This window comes from Platalea leucorodia (assembly GCF_965183815.1).
Source record: "Platalea leucorodia genome assembly, chromosome: 5".
Taxonomy (NCBI): Eukaryota; Metazoa; Chordata; class Aves; order Pelecaniformes; family Threskiornithidae; genus Platalea; species Platalea leucorodia.
Window position 1 is genome coordinate 45,172,078 of NC_138827.1, and position 17,230 is coordinate 45,189,307.

Sequence of the window (17,230 nt, forward strand, 5' to 3'; positions counted from 1 at the left end):
TGGGAACTCTGTTTTTACTTATTATGTTTATTTACCTTGGCCTAAAAGAAAGATATGCTCAATATTGCAATTGTTATCCTATTTGTAGGTTTGTTGTGGTTTTTTTCTTTTCTTCCACCTTCAGGTAGACACCTTCAGCAAGGCTGAAATTAATATCAGTAATAACGGCCTACACAACAAACTTCTGCTGACAACTATGTTGTGCAGCTGTGTGAGTCTCTAGACTGTAGCTGAATTAGTCCAGTACACTGGTGTTCTGCCGTGGCAGAACTGGACAGGAAAAAACTGTGCCAGAGGTGCAGAGAGGCTTAGGTTACTGCACTGGCAGGGTGCAGATAATATAAAATGCGTGCATGTCAGGATATCAAACGTCTATATGTTTACTGTTTCTAGTACAATTTACTCTTCAGTTGCTGTAGGGTTTTCGTTTGGCTTGGGTTTTCAACACGTTTCCCAATGGATGTATTAGAAAAGACCTCTGGACATCATCTTGTCCAACTCCCTGCTCAAACAAGCACCAACTCTAGATCAGGTTTATTTCTGTCACTTATTACTTCTATAACTTAGAAGCACATGGATTTTCAACTTTAGAGCTATACAATTAATATTAAAACTAGCTATAGAGGGTTACAAAACAGAACTAGAAGGTCTTTTGTAACTACAGGATGATGGGATTCGATGAAGACCGAGGAATAATTCCAAGACTTTGTGAAGATCTTTTCATTCAAATAGCACAAATGGACAAGCAACAGGTAGTATGCTTATGCTATTGACCTTACATCGAATTATGAGGAAACTGATGCATTTCAGTATTTTGATATCTGTTTCATTCTTTCATTTTATACGTTAGTGCTAATCCATTTATTAATGTCTGTATTCTTTTGCTGAGTCAAATCTAATTTCTGCTAGTAGCTCTGATTAACAGGGTTCCCTAAATAGTCAAAATCAACATTGTTTTGCTGCCTTAATGGCAATAATGTAAAAGAGAAATATGGGCATGATATTTTTGATGTGTTGCTACACTATGATTCTTTCCTCAAGATAAGATTTATGTAAGGAAAGGTAGAAAGAAATCCTAGTGGGTTCCATGCCAGTGGAGGCATATGAAATAGAACTGAAAAAATATGAATTTATCTTTCAACATTGTCACTTATCAAAGTGAAATACACTTTAATAGTAGTCTATTTATAGTATTCTAGCTCAATATTCTTGCTGAAAGGAAAAAAAAAATACCCCCACCTGGAGATTTTTTTTTAAGAATTTTAAATTTTCATTGTAAATAATATTTTGTTTTCTTCTCTGTTTTGAGAATAGGTCTTTATTTGTACATAACTCTCTATGAAAGAGTGGTCTTCTGAGAGGGGGTGGGAACATTTCATCTGATCACAATGTTTTTTTGATTTGTCCTATGGCTATGGTATGTGGATTTAAAAATAACAAAGTAGTAGTCCTTTCCAGAGTGTTTTAATGAAGGGTTACATTCTATTTCTGCCCCAATTAATTAGTGTAGTAATGGTAAACTTAGAGAATCATAACTGGAGGCACAATTAAAAAAATAAAATTAAACTACTCATTTTATGTCTTAAGAAGAAAAGACCCAAACTGAGAATGCAGGTATGCAAGGGGGTTGTTTGTGGGAATTCTTCAGGTATATTTATTTTTCTGTCTGACTGTTGTTAAGGCTTTTCTAAGATTGAATTTCTGGTACAGAATCACTTTTGAGGAACCAGCTTGAGTACAGTACAGCACCTGAGATTTGAATTGTGCACCTACAGATTTCCACAGCAATAAGACAAATCATAATTTGTGGTTAGAAACTCTGAATGTCTCTTAAAATTGTGAAAAGGCTTAGAAACTTATATTTACACTCTCTCTTGGATAAGGAATATCTGATGCAACACATGCTGGTGAAAAAGGCTGTTCTTTGTATACTTTTTCTCTGTATGTTTGTCCATCTCTGTAAGAACTGACTCGCGGCTCAGTAGACATTAACATTCAGTTAAGCTTATGCAAATTTTTCTATTTTTAACTATTCCAAATTTCTTTATTGTTTTATGCTTGAATTCTTGACTTTGAATCCTAATACCAGTGAACACATAATATTCTGATCCTACAGTAGATTTGACAGACAATGAGAAATCTAAGAAGGTTATTTATTACTGAATTTGGCTGGAGAGTATAACTTCTAAAGAAATGCAGAGCTGCTGGATATGTTTATTATTCCTTTGTTCATGCATTCTGAATAAGTAATTCTGTTGATGCAAATTGTCTCAAATCTTGTATTTCTGACTTCAATGTTTTAGTTTTTTTGCTGCAATCTTCCTTGTCTCTTAAAGGAAATTCCATTTTATTTAAAAAAGAAAAAAAAAAAAAAAGACGACCTGGATGCCTTAAGAGGAAGATGTGTTTTGATGAAAAGTTTGTTCATTACTTTTTAAAATTCCTGTAGGTAGAATCAAGGTTTATCTTTCCATTAGGTCGTTCCATGTCAGGATGTTGACAACATCAATCCATGCCTTCTCAGTTGCATGTATCATGCATGTAGAAGCGCAGTCCCTAAGGGAATGAGACTACTGCAGGTGCAAACAAAACTATGTTTTCATGTACTAAAAACCCAACATTGAAACTTCTGAAGTGGATGTATATACTTTTTTTTTTTTTTTTTTTTTTTTTAAGCTTGGTAGTTATCATCTGGGAATGGCTGTGGATGGAATTCCAATAAATTGTATTCTTGGCAATAGCAGATCCCTGGTTTAGGATATAAATTCTCTTGGAAAGTCCCTTCAGTACAAATGCTTGTAATGTTGAATAGCAGGATCAGGTAATCTAGGTTAATTTTTGAAACAAAGGATGATGAAAATGTTTTGTGGACTATATTAATAACTCTTTTATTATTAATTTTATTAGATTTTGTATCATCTTGAAATGAGCTTTTTTGAAGTATACAATGAGAAAATTCATGATTTGCTTGTCTTTAAAGCTGAAAGCGGACAGAAGAAACAACCAGTAAGTTGCTCACAGAAACTAGTATGTGCATAATCTCAAAGTAGTGGCATCTATTCTGTAAACAAAAATGCACAAATGACAAGTGATCATTGTTTTGTTCTCGAAGTACCTTAGATTGTTGTGAATAAGGGGATTCAAGTAGAAAAAAAAAAACCTCACTACATGACTTCAAGTAAAATGCTTGGCACTTAAATGCTAAGCAAAAAAAGATCTTGCTGAAATAGAAACAAAATGATTCAGTAGAATCTCTCAAAACTGTTGTTAACCTCTCTCCTTATCTGCAAAATGAAGATGATCTTACCAGCCTTTATAAAAAGTCTCTTAGAGTATTATTTATCTCAATCTCCAGATTATATTAAGAGTCTTCTGTGCTGTATAATTTGAGTTATAATCTTGTAATTTACATGGAGTTCTAAAATGGAAGGGTGACAATGTTAGGAGGCTTCCGATGGTGTTTGGGGCAGGAAAGAGTATTTGCCTAATTGTGTTTGATCCATTGGTCTCCTCAGTTCTCAGCGCTACTGAAATGTCCATTCACTTCCTGAAAATATCTGTGTATTGTTTATCTACTGGGATGCCTGTTTGCCACTGACTCTACGTACCTAATTGCAGTCTATAGTATATTCATGAAAAAATGTTAATATTTGCAAAGGGAGAATATTTCCCTACTTTGTTTCTTCTGTGTATTTACATTGCCCGGCTACAGAAAACTACTATCACATAAGACCTTAGCACCAAGATGGATAATGGCTTTCAGATTCTTTGCCGTGGATAATTTACTGCTTAGATCCACGGGGCTGTCAGGAAGTATCTTTTTTTTCTGTTGGTTGGTTGTTTCCCAAGGAGCTGGAGGGGGGGGGGGGGGGGAATCGGTGACCTGATTAACTAGTTAAAGATCACTGGTTAAACTAGTTTAGCTAGTTTTTAATGCTTGTGTATTAGAATATGTAAAACCATAAATTAAAGAGATATTTGTTAAGTAGGGGATGTAGGGAAGGAATTTATCATGTTTGATTTATTAAAAATACGAAAGTACTTTCTGTACTTCAACATATTGAACACTATACTGGCCACTTATGTGTAAACTACAGGTATTAGTTTATGACAAAGAAGATATTACATTAAACTTGCTGTTGAAATAAGTCCTTTATCCTAAACTTGGGACTTATTGTCTAGTTATATAGAAGTAAAGACTATACTGTCTTGTTTATAATAGGATTGGTTTTGTCAGTGATTTTGAGCTAAGCTATTTAACTTGGAAACATAATAGATTTATGTTGCAGAAAAGTTTGGGGTTTTTTTGTTTTTTGTTTTTTTTTTTTTTTCTTTATGTAAATATCTTACACGTTCTTGCAGTTAGCTCTGTGAGCAATGGCCTGGTGCAGTCTCTTGTCATTTCTCAGGCAGCTGGAAAAATTCAGTTGTAGGTGTTTTCCTAAAAATACTGTTCTAGACAGTTCATGCTAAGTTTTGTTGATGATAAATGTCATATTAGGGATGTAGATAGACTTTCTCTTAATTTTAAGATATTCTGGAGTGCTAGGTCTAACTAACGCATGCCTAATAATTTTTCTTTTAAAATTATTCTCACCAGCTTCGTGTAAGAGAACATCCAGTGTTAGGACCATATGTGGAAGGCCTGACAGTGTAAGTCTTAACTGTTCTCATTTTAATAGATGTATGGTGTAATCCTGAAAGCGTGTGCTAATTATTGAGGATCTGTGAAAGCTTGTGTACTCACCAGTAAATTAGGCAAGGTCTTAGCATCATGTAGTTTTACAAAAATGTGTACCCAGGTCTAGATTGAGGTATTTCCTGTAGTGTTGCTTTAGTAAAGTAAGTGTGTGGAAGTCTCAAGACAACTGGAGCTTTCATGGTATATTTGTATTTTGTCTGTAACTAGGGAAATGTTTCGGAACTCAGCAGGAAAAACTGTAGAAAGAAAACAGTCTGAACCCAAACTTTTCTTTTTCCCCCACCTTAGGAATGTTGTCAGTTCTTACTCTGATATCCAGGTAAGAGTTATTTGGTTACCAAAAGGGAATACAAATATTTCTACTTGCTCCTTCCTTCACTGCTGAAAACTAAATTCCATGGATGGGAAGAGAATACTTTACAGACTGCCCAGTAGTCTATGATATTTCAGCTGATTTTGTAAAAGTATAATGAAGACTACTCCTGTGTAATGGAGCTAAGTAGATGCATACAGGCAAGTGTCACTCTCTTCACATGGTTATCTATTAATCTTAAGTTTTAATTCCTCCCTTAATAACTTTATTTGCAAACATTTTAATCTTCAGTTAACTACCCAAAGTAGGTTTTGGTTTCACATCCTGACTTTTATCTCTTACAGAGTTGGCTTGAACTAGGAAATAAGCAGAGAGCAACAGCTGCTACAGTAATGAATGACAAGAGCTCTAGATCTCATTCTGTCTTCACCCTTGTCATGACGCAAACCAAGGTGTTGCTGGGTGTTTTATATTTGTTCAAATCGGGTAGTAAAAAGTTGTTTTGTGTGCTGCCTAGAAAATTGTTGTCAGAATATACTTGAAGATGAGTAAAGAACAGAGCACTTTAACATGGCTTTCTACACAGCAAAACTTGTTTTATTTTACATGCTTTGAGTAGATTTGGATGCCTCTGTGCTACATATATTTATAGCAGCAATATAAATATGTCTAGACTGGCAGATCTAGGAGTGGTTCCAAGCTTCTGAGTGTGAGTTTTGAGATGTAACTAGAATCCAAATCGAGGCCAGACCTCATTTCACACTGCTGCCAACACAGCTTCTGAGAAGGCTAGGCTATGCAAGGTGGATAGCTGTGCTGAGTTCCTGCAGGTGATGAGCTCGGATGATGGTAGGAGATGCAGTTTCTGCTCAGTTTCAACACAGTTCGCTGAGTTGTTTCCTTGCTTCAGGATACCTGTCTCACCCATGTGTCTCCCGGATAAAGGGACTACAACTCCGCATCTGATTTATAGATGTGTAAGAGACAAAACCTGACTTAGTGAGATGAGCAAAAGAGACAAAACCTGACTTAGTGAGATGAGCTTAGTGAGTGAAATAGGTAGAGCTCCTCAGAAGTCTACAGTCTGTTAATTTTCTCCATTTGCTAATAACTTGTTGATTTGGTGTTTTTTTTGTTCTTGGTTGGTTTAATTTTTTTGGCCCAATTTCCTAATTTTCTCCTTCCTTCTTTCCCTCACCATTCTCACCACTAGATTATTTTTCTCTATCAGAACTAGTCCTGAGACTTTTCCACTGACTGCTTAGCAGATGTTCATTGGTCTAAGTCAGTAACAGCTTACTGATTTCCATGGGTTTTGGATAGCTGCAATAGTCAAGTTTCAGACCCAAACCCATAGTTTGCTAATCCATTGTTTGTGCAGTTTATGCTTATACAGTTATTCAACCGCAAACAACTGATACTATGGTTAAAAATCTGAATTTAATCTACTTCAAAGGATGTACATGAAGGTATCCTGTCAAAAAGTAAATGGAAGTGTCAATTTTTTATGTATTTAAAGTGAATGATTTGTTAGATTTGTGCTTGTCTTCAGGCTCTTTATTTTGGTTCGAATGCAAACATCGCCCTTTTTTTCCAGGTAGAATTTGTGGATGAAGAACAGTGTGATCGTAGGCTTACTAGTCACATAAATCTAATTGATCTAGCTGGCAGTGAATGCTGCGCAACAGCTCAGACCAGTGGAGAAAGGCTGAAGGTAAACGAAGATTAAAAATCTGTGGAAACGGATTGACTCCAAAGAATACCCCTAAACTCCAAAGCATCCTCACCTACCAGAACTCTTGGGCAGGAACTGTAGTTATAAATGGATATGTAGCCCTTATGCTTATAAGTATCGCATAGCATTTTGCTAGTGAGGGTGGATGGCCCCAAGAAGTTGTTTTGACTGTGCAGTATGGCAGGCCAGATCTTGCTTAGGACAGCAATCCCCATGCTGTGCAGGTCTAATGATCGTTTAGGAGGAACGAGGAAAAACTGTCTGCATGACTGTCCAAATCATGAATCAGACATTGCACGGAGTTTGGGCTAACCCCTTTTTTGGGGATTTAAGTAAATAGAGTTTCTAATAAGAGACTTTCTTTCAAGCTGCCTTCATAAGTTTGACGGTTCTTAACACTGCTTATTTTAAAGCCAGGCTCTCTGTTATTCCCAAATGAAGATCTTCTAGGATACTCTTGCATCTTATTGTTGTTTTTTAATCAGTGGTGACATTTAATATGGTACAGCTGTACCATACATTGAATAAGTGCAATTAAATCAACCGTACAGTCAATAACATCACACAAGAAAATAAAACTGTATTATAATTATTTTTATTTTTGCTTTGTGTAGGAGGGTGTGAGTATCAATAAATCACTGTTAACCCTTGGAAAGGTTATTTCTGCACTGTCTAAACAATCTGGAAATGGAAAGAAAACTTTCATTCCTTACCGAGAATCTGTCCTTACTTGGTATGTACACTTCAGCATTTTGTATATAGAAGTAAAGGCTTTCTCAGATTGCAGATTCTTCTTCTATTCAGGAGGCATCAATTCCCCTCCTTCCCTTTTTCCTTCCCTCCCTCTCTCTCAAATGACCTATGGAGGGAAGAAATTAGCCTGTTGCACCAGGTAAAGAACAAACAGGACTTTGGCTTGTATTTTAAGTAGCTAACACTCACTCTCAAATAAGTAGCAAGACCCTAGATACTTTGTATTTAATCTGTTCAGATTGACAAGCTTAATTTTTATTTCAATGTGGGGGTCGGAGATTGACTTCTACTCTCCTGTCAAATGAAGGTTGTTAAAGGAAAGTCTTGGTGGAAATTCGCAAACTGCTATGATTGCCACAGTAAGTCCAGCTGCCAGCAGTACAGAAGAAACACTCAGCACTCTTCGCTATGCAAAACAAGCTTGTTCAATTATCAACACTGCTAAAGTAAATGAAGATGTGAATGCCAAACTAATCAGAGGTGAGGCTGACATCTGCAGTCTTAGAGGGTTTTTCGTTTGCATGTGTGTTTAACTTACTGCTCAATAAGAGTTGTTACTACTAATAATCTATTGTGTTGACTGACCACTTGTCAAATAGGCTAATACAACCTAGGATATCTTTCTTTTAATGTTATTCTTCTTTGTGAGCTTTTTTTTTTTCTGAAGTTCAGATGATATCTTTGGCTATACTAGAGAATGGGGAAAGATGTTTCATCTTTAATTAAATAACAGGAAGAATTTTCTAGTATTGTAGTTAAATATCTCAACTCTATTTTGTGTTCATTTTTTGTGTGTACTGTGTGTGTGGTTTGTCTAATGTAGAATTGAAAGCTGAAATTGAAAAACTGAAGGCAGCTCAGAAAAGTGCTCTGAACACTGATCCTGAAAAATACAGACGTTATTTGCAGGAAATAACATCTTTGAGGGTAAAATTGCACCAGCAGGAGAGGGACATGGCAGAAATGCAAAGGTCAGGCAGTTGTTAATGTCTTACTCTAAAACAGAAATGGTAACATTTATATGCTGTAATTTTTCTCCTAATACATTATGCTATTTTCCCCTTAATATATTAAGGGCCTGGAAAGAAAAATTTGTGCAAGCAGAAAAAAGGAAATTAGAAGATATAAAAGAATTGCAGGTATGTTTTCTTTCTTCACTTTCTATAGGAGATAGTACAGAAAATATAACATCAGCAAGCCTTGCAGAAGAATTAGAATAGTTGTAAGGTTTGTTTTCCTTAATGTTATTCTTTTAGCAGACTACTGTGACTTAGAAAAATTTAATATAGATGTTTCAATGCACAAAGTAAATTGTTTTTTACACAGAGATCTCTCTTTATCTAGAAAGCAGGAATTGCATTCAAAATGGACAATCGTTTACCAAACCTTGTCAATCTCAATGAAGATCCTCAGCTTTCTGAGGTACTGTTGTATATGATCAAAGAAGGCGAAACTACAGTTGGAAGGTATACACCAAATTCAAAACATGATATCCAGCTTTCCGGAGTGCTAATTGCTGATGACCACTGGTATGTAGTGTTCTTTTGATATTTGAAGTGAGAGCAGGAAATATTTCTGCTCACCCTTCCCTTCCTTCTGGCAGTAACAAAATATGGTTTTCTAACCAGGAAAATGCTATTTAGGGATAACTTCTGTACTGTTCAATGATTAAGGTAACTTCCTTCTGTTCCCTCCAGAAATCTGTTAACCAAGGTAGTTTAATTTCTTTGTTCATTTCATTCATGTAGCAAAATTTTCTATTTGTGCAGAAATGCTGAAGAAGGACCCGATCAAATGATGCTGTGTGATAACTCTATTACATTAAGTTCAATGGAAAAGTGAAATGCCTTAAGAGTTCTTACTTAAAACTAAAAGTAGAGAGCAACTTGGCTGTATTGCAGAAATATTGTTTAAAGTGCATTCCGTGCAATTGATCCTAGACAAAATGCTGGAAGAAACTTAACTAATCAATTACTAAAAACATGGAAGGTGTGGGTATGTTGGGAAATTAAGCATTATCAAAGAAATGCTCACATGGCAAGGTATTGTAGTAATTTTTTTGCCAGTGGATTCTTCTTAGATTTAAATACTTATTCTCTTCCAAAATATAGGTTGTCACTCATTAATTATGTATGTTGTAAATAAATAGTACGGAGACAGTCCACATCTGGAAAAACAATAACAGGACACTATCTAAAGCATGAATTTTAGTCTATTAAGAAACATCATTTGCAATTAACGTGAGCTGCTGATATTGCAAATGTTTCTTGTTTTCAGTGTTATAAAAAATACCATTGGCAAAGTGAGTATTATTCCACTGGGAGAAGCAAAGACGTACGTAAATGGGAAATGCATTTTAGACCCAACAGTTCTGCATCATGTAAGTAATCGATTTGGTAAAAGTAACATGTGCATGTGTGGATTTCTTAGTGTTGTTAATATTACAACTTCAGACTGCAGGTTTTCTTTGAAGACTGAAACCATAAATATTTGTCTCTTCCTCTTTGATTTCTAGCCCTTCTGCTATGTTTTAAGCTCTGTAAATTTGCTTATAAATCTAAAAGTTAGAAACCAAACTTCTTTTCCCCCGCCTCTTTCCCAATAGGGTGATCGAGTGATCCTTGGGGGAGACCATTATTTCAGGTTTAATCATCCAGTAGAAGTTCAGAAAGTTAAAAGGCCATCTTGTGGGACTACGTTTTTGCATGATGGTCCAAAAGATTTTGAATTTGCAAAGAATGAGCTGCTTATTGCACAGAGAACACAGTAAGTATTGTATCTTCTTGTTCTAAAAATAAATTCAATTGTTAATGCAACTGTGCAATAAGTTTAAGAAATAAGAAACTTTAAGATTATTAATTATTTCACAATAAGGGAAAGATGGAAAATAGCAAGGTTATTGTTAACTCCTTTTATAATGGAAATGGAAGTCCCAGACTTAGCTGAAATGAATATATACCTCTAAGAGGTGATGAGCACAATCTAGTCCAGTTGCCAAGAATGTAGACCACTATTAAAGAAACACTGAGCTCCAGAGGTCCTCAAAATAGTATCTCTCTTCAGTTACATTTCTCTCTAAGCACATAATGAGTCTGAAATTGACTTTTGATGTTTTAAGAGAGATTTAAAGCCTGAAAAGCAAATGCCTTAGGAAAATGAGAAGAACCTAAAGTTACAACCTTGGTCTTCTATGATGGTGAAGAATTTGAGAGACAGTAAAGTGTTATTTGTACCTGCTTCATTCCTGCGAGCTATTAAACCACAAGACTCACTTGAGATTTTCTTCTCTGCATCTTCATGTGATTTAGTGAGTTTCTGTTACAGTTCTTAATTTTGTGAAAGGTGCATAATAAAATAACTATGGAAATCAAGTTGTTTTTAAAGTTCCGGACTATCTTCCATCTTTAACAGTGTCTACGTTTTCCCTATGAAATCAAAAATATCTAGGTAAAGTATAAAGGTATTTTTAAAAAAAAAACAAAACAAACCCTCTTTTTTTTTTTTTTTTACTGTTAAAATTGTAGGCTCCTGTCATGATAGAAGAAAAGATTATAATCTCTATGCAGTCTATAAGAGATTAAAGCCAGCATTCTAAATGTATGATACTTCTACTTGTAGGCTTGAATCAGAAATTGAAGAGGCACGACTCAAAGCTAAGGAAGAAATGATGCAAAGTGTTCAAATTGCGAAAGAGATGGTTCAGCAAGAACTGACCTCACAAAAAGAAGCTTATGAAAGCAAAATAAAATCACTGGAAGCAGAGGTGGTAAGTTGCCATTGCATAAAACGTATCAATAAAATAGAAACTGTAGTATGGGGTTTTTGTTTGTTTTGGTTTTTTGGGGTTTGGGTATTTTTTTAGGCACCTTTCACAGTGTCTTAGGGAATGCTAAGCCTTCTTCTTCTTCTTTTTAAAAAAAATCATCCTTACTAACACAAGAAGTTACAAAGTAAGTATCCCCTTCAGAATTATTCTAGGGATTTTGGTTTATAGAATTAGCCAGGAACTAAAATGTTAATCCAGTGTGAATTTGACAAGGGTGTAACTTGTATATGAAGAAAAATCCCTGCAAAATCTAACTTATTCTATGAGACTTTTAAATTACTACAGTATTTTAGTTAATATGGCTTTTTTTTTTTCTTCCAAGTTTGCATGCTGCTTTGTTTTTAGTCTTTTAAATACTTCTACAATATATATAAGTCTACACAGAATAATACATCATGGTAAAACAATAATAATGATGGAGTATCTTATTTCTTAAATGTGCTGTAGAAGACATAATGTGATGCTTGTGAACTGGAATATAACATTTTATTGCTGACACTGGGCTGAGTAGTCCACAAGGGCTACTGTGAATGTATTGAAGTGATAATAAATCTTAATATCTGCGTAAGGGATGGATTAGTAATGCTGTAGAAGTAGTATACCTCCTCTCATCTGTGCTTTTTTTATATTAGAGAGAAGAATCTCGTAAGAAGCAAATCCAAGAACTGAATAACCAAAAAGCTGCAACAAAAATACAGGAGCTAGAGAAGGCAAAGCAAAATCTTGAGCTAGAACTACACTTCAATAAGAAGCGTTTAGAAATGGAGGCCTTAGCTACCAAGCAGGTAACTTAAAAAAAAAAAAAAAAAAAAAAGCTTTTTAGGTGATACACTGTGGTTTGTTTTCTGTATTTTTTTTAAATAAATCATTGTAAGTGGAAAGTTTCTGAAGTATTTTTCTACATGATTTTATGCAAAAGAACAGGTGTTTTGTTTACACTTTGAATATGATATTGTATTAAATTTGGGGATAAACTAATGCTGACCTTATTTCTTATATAACGTGGACTGTTTTGTTCATGTACCAAACTTTAGTGACCATTGCCTGTGCCAAAAGTTATGACTCTAAGCGTTAATGTAAGTAATGACTAGTTTTTGGCTGGTGTTCATATATATCTGACTGCTGCAACAAATATGACTCAATTTTTTAAAAAGTTGTTTCTTTTTAATTCCACTATTTTTTTAAGCATGTCAGTATCTAAGCAAAACCAGAAAACTGTCAAAAATTTGAAGTTGGAGGGTTTCATATCAATATGGCAGATGTCCAATACAAATTTCATTCTGTTCTGAGAGTCCATAAAATGACAGCAACAAAAAATTTTGCTTAAATAAACAATATTAAGAGTTTTGGATTTCTTTTCTTTTTTTTTTCTTTCTTTCTTTCTTCCCCCAGGCTCTAGAAGATCATAGTATTCGCCATGCAAAGATACTTCAAGCTCTGGAAGCTGAGAAGCAGAAGATTGCTGAAGAAATAAACACCCTTCAGAAGAATCGTGGAAGTGGGAATAAAACTATGACTAGTATGTATATACGTAACATTGCAAGGGCAATGCTGATATCTCTTTTGCTTGGTGGGCTTGGATTTAGTGGATATGGATCCAGAAGCTTTTTTTCTTCCTCTAACACTTCTCTAATGATCCTGAACAAGAAGAGCCTTTTGGCTGCTATGATCCTTTCCATTCATAAGCTGCGTATATCAGAAGTGCTAAAAGCTCTCTTTTTAATCACGCTCCGGGTGGTTAGTTGGGTATACATGTAGTCTGTATTTACCCCAATTACTTAGAAGTTCTTCCCCTATCTGGTTGAACTGGTTAGGCATTAACTCATTGAGGAAACTGGAGTAACAGAATTGATTCTGTTTAGCTTCCTCTCTCAGATTAGTCTAATATATAGTGTCTGGTGTGCCTCTATTTCTGAAATACCCTTTACCTAACCTTTTTTAAAGGGTTATCTTGGCTGGGAGGGTCATTTTTTCCCAATGTATTGGGAATTCACAGACTTGTTGTTGGTTAAATTCCATTCAATTTTTTTGGTTGTGGTTTCTTTTTTTGCCTTTTTTCCCCCCTGAAGTTGTTGCATTACATTTTTGATCCACTTAATCATTATGTGCTATATTCTTTATTAGTTCCACTTAACTGGAATTCTCTGAAGCTATCTGTGATGATCAAAGAGGCCAACACCATTAGTAATGAATTAGGGAAAAACACCGTTTTCTACAGGTGAGTATCTGAGTTAGTTAATTATAAGGAGGTATATATATAAAATATATATATAAAATATAAAAAATTGGAGGGTGGATTCTGGGTGTGCAGTGAGCTGTTTGTTTTTTCTCTTCACAGTTTTGTTAAATTGAACATGACCACTTTTCCAAACTAGCTTTAGTTAAGTGTGTAGTTTAGGCTTGTTAGTTTGAGATGTGAATTTCAAATTTGAATTTTAGATCAAGACTTTAAAGGTATGCCTACAGACAATTAATTTTGGATTGAGTGTGCTTTGGAGGTCAGTCTTCTGATGCCCAAGTCCATCCTGCTTTGGAGCACATATTAAAGTGGTCCTAAAGCACACTAACTGCGTTCCTTTTGGACAAAACTAAACTGGGGAATATGTGCCAGCCACTGGGAGGTGTTCAGTTCACAGGACCTCAACAAGAGGTAGTTCAAAGTAAAAACCTCAGAACATGCATATAGTGGATATTGAGTGCTTGGGACCAGTTGTTTCACACCACAGATCTCTTGCTATGCCATGCGACTTGCTAGTCATAACTGAAGAGTGTTCTAGAAGTAGACCTGTATATCGGTCAGGTGTTAGCATGAGCAGAGATATATTAGTGCAGAGGAAACTCCGTATGATTTAAAAAAAAATGCTACAGTAAATGCAGGTAAGCTAGGACTTTCTAGTAGGTGTAGGTATTGCTATGTTTTTCAGATGTTGTCTTTTCACATCCTTCAACAAAAACTCTGCCAGTAGAATTCTGTAGCGTATATTTGGTCCTGAGTTTCTTGAGAACCAGGAATTTGTATGATACTATCTACTTCTGTCTCTGAATGCAGGGATTCCTTTTTTCCTTTACATAAAAATAATTTTAATGGCTACACTAATGTATGATTTATGAGATAACATGATGTCTCAAGCAAGTTCTGTGTTTGTAATCAAATTTTCATTCTCTCTATAATCCTGTCTACAAGTACCTTGTTTATTTTTTGCAATAGGAATAATGGTTTTTGTCTTTCTCTTTTCTTTTTTTCTTTTTTTTTTTTTTTTTAAACTTTCTCAAATTCTTAGGCACGACAAAATTGATGATAAAACAGGAACAGTGTCTTCTGTTCAGGTGCAGGTTCGTAACATCAAACTGGGAATAGCAACATTCTGGAGCCTGGAGAAATTTGAATGCAAACTAGCAGCAATGAAAGAACTCTATGAGGTCAGTAACAACTGAAGAAAAAGCAGTAATAATCAGTAACATTTTGTCAAAGATAAGATTTTGATAATCATACAGGAGGAAAATCTTGGGTATTTTTTTTTTGTTCATGTTATGTTAAATACCAAGACACGTGATTATTTTTTATTAAACACATGTACCTACATTTGTCCATCACACAGAAAGAGGACAGTAGAAATCAATGAATTTATTTGGGTCGTTTTGTGTACAGAGTGTAAAGTAGTCAAAGGAGGACTGCTTTGTGGTTCTTCTGGCTGTTCAATTGTTTATCTGTTCTGCAGGAAAACTTGGCTTTTTAAAGGTATCACTTGATTTTTTCATTACTGTGTTCTATTTTTCTTTGGTTCTGGTAAGTTAATTTGCTACTGGTTGCTTTTGTCTGTATGTGCTTTAGGTTCTTCAATGAGAAGGTTTTTTAAAGGCATTTTTCACCATTTTTTGTTTAATAAACTGACAATTAAGATGCACATTAATCCCTTTTTCTAATTCCATTGCTTTTAATCAGACAAACTGGGTATTTTTGTACTGGACGTCTCTAAATGTGCAGTACTTTTTTTCGGAGCATATAATACTATCTTTTATATCGAAGAGGAAGATGTAAAATACAAGAAAGGGAGAAGTGGCAACAGCACCTACATTTGACTCTCTATTCACAAAAAACTATAACCATCAGCTAAAATCTTTGCAATTACATAAAGGCAGACAATGGTTCCAAATTATTGAATACAGATAAGATCACAGTATCAGCTCTTGTTTGCTGGGAGAATGGTATTTTTTTTATTTCCCAAAGAGAAATGTCACAAGAAATGTTTGTCTTTATTGACTCCATGTGAACAGACTGTTTTCATTGTGTTCCATTGCATTTTTTTCTCTGTTTAGAGCTGAAGACTCAAAAGGCCTAAGAACTACTTCAAAAAACAAACAAACAAACAAAAAAACCCCAAACAGATCTGGTGGCCCTTAAAAGTAGTTTCCTTTTCTTTTTAGTGGTGACAGAATATTCTGGGATTTTCCAATCTCCAGGGCTGATCATTGCATTTTATTTGTTTTTTTGGTTTCTGCTATATAAATTGAAAGTTGTTTTAGACTGCAGTGAAATAATGAAGGGTAAAGGAAGGAAAGTTCTTGGAGATGAGAGAGAGCTGTTTAACATGAAGGAAGGATCCAAGGCAATCCAGCTAGAAGCATAATGATCTTGTATTTTATGCTATACTAGTTTGGTTTTTTTTTTTTTTTTTTGATTGATACACAAAAGAAAAAAATATATTTAAGACCAAGTTTTAGATTAAGAGAAGAGCTTGTATGAATTTGTCCTGTGCTTGAATTTGTGATTTTCATTGCAATATCTGTATTATGTTTAGCCTGGAGCAGTATTGAAAAACGAGTAGAAATAGCTTCAAATAATATGTAAATAAATATTTAGACGCTTGCTATTTCTGAACGCAACCACGTTCTCACATAAATAGCATACTTGAAGTTTGCAGAGGAAGAAGTCTCAACTGTTGGAGCACTGAAGGTGCTGGTAGGGAAAAATACGAAGGCTTTACACTTCAGAATGCTCTCTTCCCCCCCCCCCCCCCCCCCCCCCCCCTAGAAAATAATTGCATCTCATTAAATAATTATGTTTTATTTGAAAGAATAACTCCTTCATATATGAGTATGTATCTGAAATAAAAAATTTTCAATATTTTGTCCAAAAAGGGAAAAAAAGCCATCAAAGAAAAGCCAGAAAAAAAAAATTAGGAAATGCTTCTTTATGATACAACTCCATAATACGCAAATATTTCCAGTGACAGAAGAATATTGCCATATTTATTACCAAAAACTGTTTGGGTCTTGGCAATATCGGAGACTGGATTCTATTTCCTGTAGAAAACTATTGCTAAAACGGTTACACAAATGCAGATATAAAAATAAATAAAAATTTTAAATTATATGCCCACATTTTTAATAAATCTTGCATATGGAGGGAGCTGTGAAAAAGTTTTTGTACTTTGTGTTCCTGTATCTCAGATGCTGGGTAGGTAGGTGTCTTCACTAAATGTTTGTCTTGTTTTAGTCTGTTTTCAAACACTGACACCTCAAACTGGCTGGCAGTCCCGTTATCCTCTAGATTGTACATATCCTACCAAAAGAAAAAACATCTTCATCCATATGTTGTATGCTTTGTTATCACTCTATTTCTGTTTAACCCTCATCCTCTCCTGTGTTTTCTTTGTTTTCAGAGTAATGATAGCAATAAAGCTGCTGATGTATTTTATGACCCTGCTGATGAGTGGGAACCTGACCTTTCAGATGCCTCAGTTTCCTCTCTTTCCAGAAGAAGGTGATACTAATTTGCAGCTCCTTCATCTATGCTTAAAACAAAGCAAAAAATAATTTGTCATTATCTAAACATGCTTCTATGCCACTAATGTAGTCCTTTATTTATTAATTCTTCTTTTACCTTATTACAATGTCAAA

The 17,230-nt window shown here is 34.8% G+C and overlaps 1 protein-coding gene across 3 annotated transcripts in view; it reads left to right on the forward strand.

Annotated features, from left to right (window-relative positions):
• KIF14 (kinesin family member 14) overlaps positions 1-17,230 on the forward strand; it is a gene marked incomplete at its 5' end in the record, with an annotated part of 34,412 nt that overhangs the window by 2,558 nt on the left and 14,624 nt on the right. For 2 of the 3 annotated variants that reach the window (XM_082314401.1, XM_082314399.1), the window contains 19 exons: positions 665-752; positions 2,908-3,006; positions 4,601-4,653; positions 4,991-5,021; positions 5,360-5,467; positions 6,613-6,729; positions 7,365-7,483; positions 7,811-7,983; positions 8,327-8,474; positions 8,579-8,642; positions 8,848-9,032; positions 9,781-9,883; positions 10,109-10,269; positions 11,122-11,269; positions 11,962-12,114; positions 12,722-12,848; positions 13,454-13,547; positions 14,611-14,749; positions 16,993-17,093. In XM_082314401.1, coding sequence (XP_082170527.1) covers positions 665-752; positions 2,908-3,006; positions 4,601-4,653; positions 4,991-5,021; positions 5,360-5,467; positions 6,613-6,729; positions 7,365-7,483; positions 7,811-7,983; positions 8,327-8,474; positions 8,579-8,642; positions 8,848-9,032; positions 9,781-9,883; positions 10,109-10,269; positions 11,122-11,269; positions 11,962-12,114; positions 12,722-12,848; positions 13,454-13,547; positions 14,611-14,749; positions 16,993-17,093 — 2,211 coding nt within the window. The remainder of the gene's footprint in view (positions 1-664; positions 753-2,907; positions 3,007-4,600; positions 4,654-4,990; positions 5,022-5,359; positions 5,468-6,612; positions 6,730-7,364; positions 7,484-7,810; positions 7,984-8,326; positions 8,475-8,578; positions 8,643-8,847; positions 9,033-9,780; positions 9,884-10,108; positions 10,270-11,121; positions 11,270-11,961; positions 12,115-12,721; positions 12,849-13,453; positions 13,548-14,610; positions 14,750-16,992; positions 17,094-17,230) is intronic. The other variant, XM_082314400.1, reaches the window with a different exon arrangement.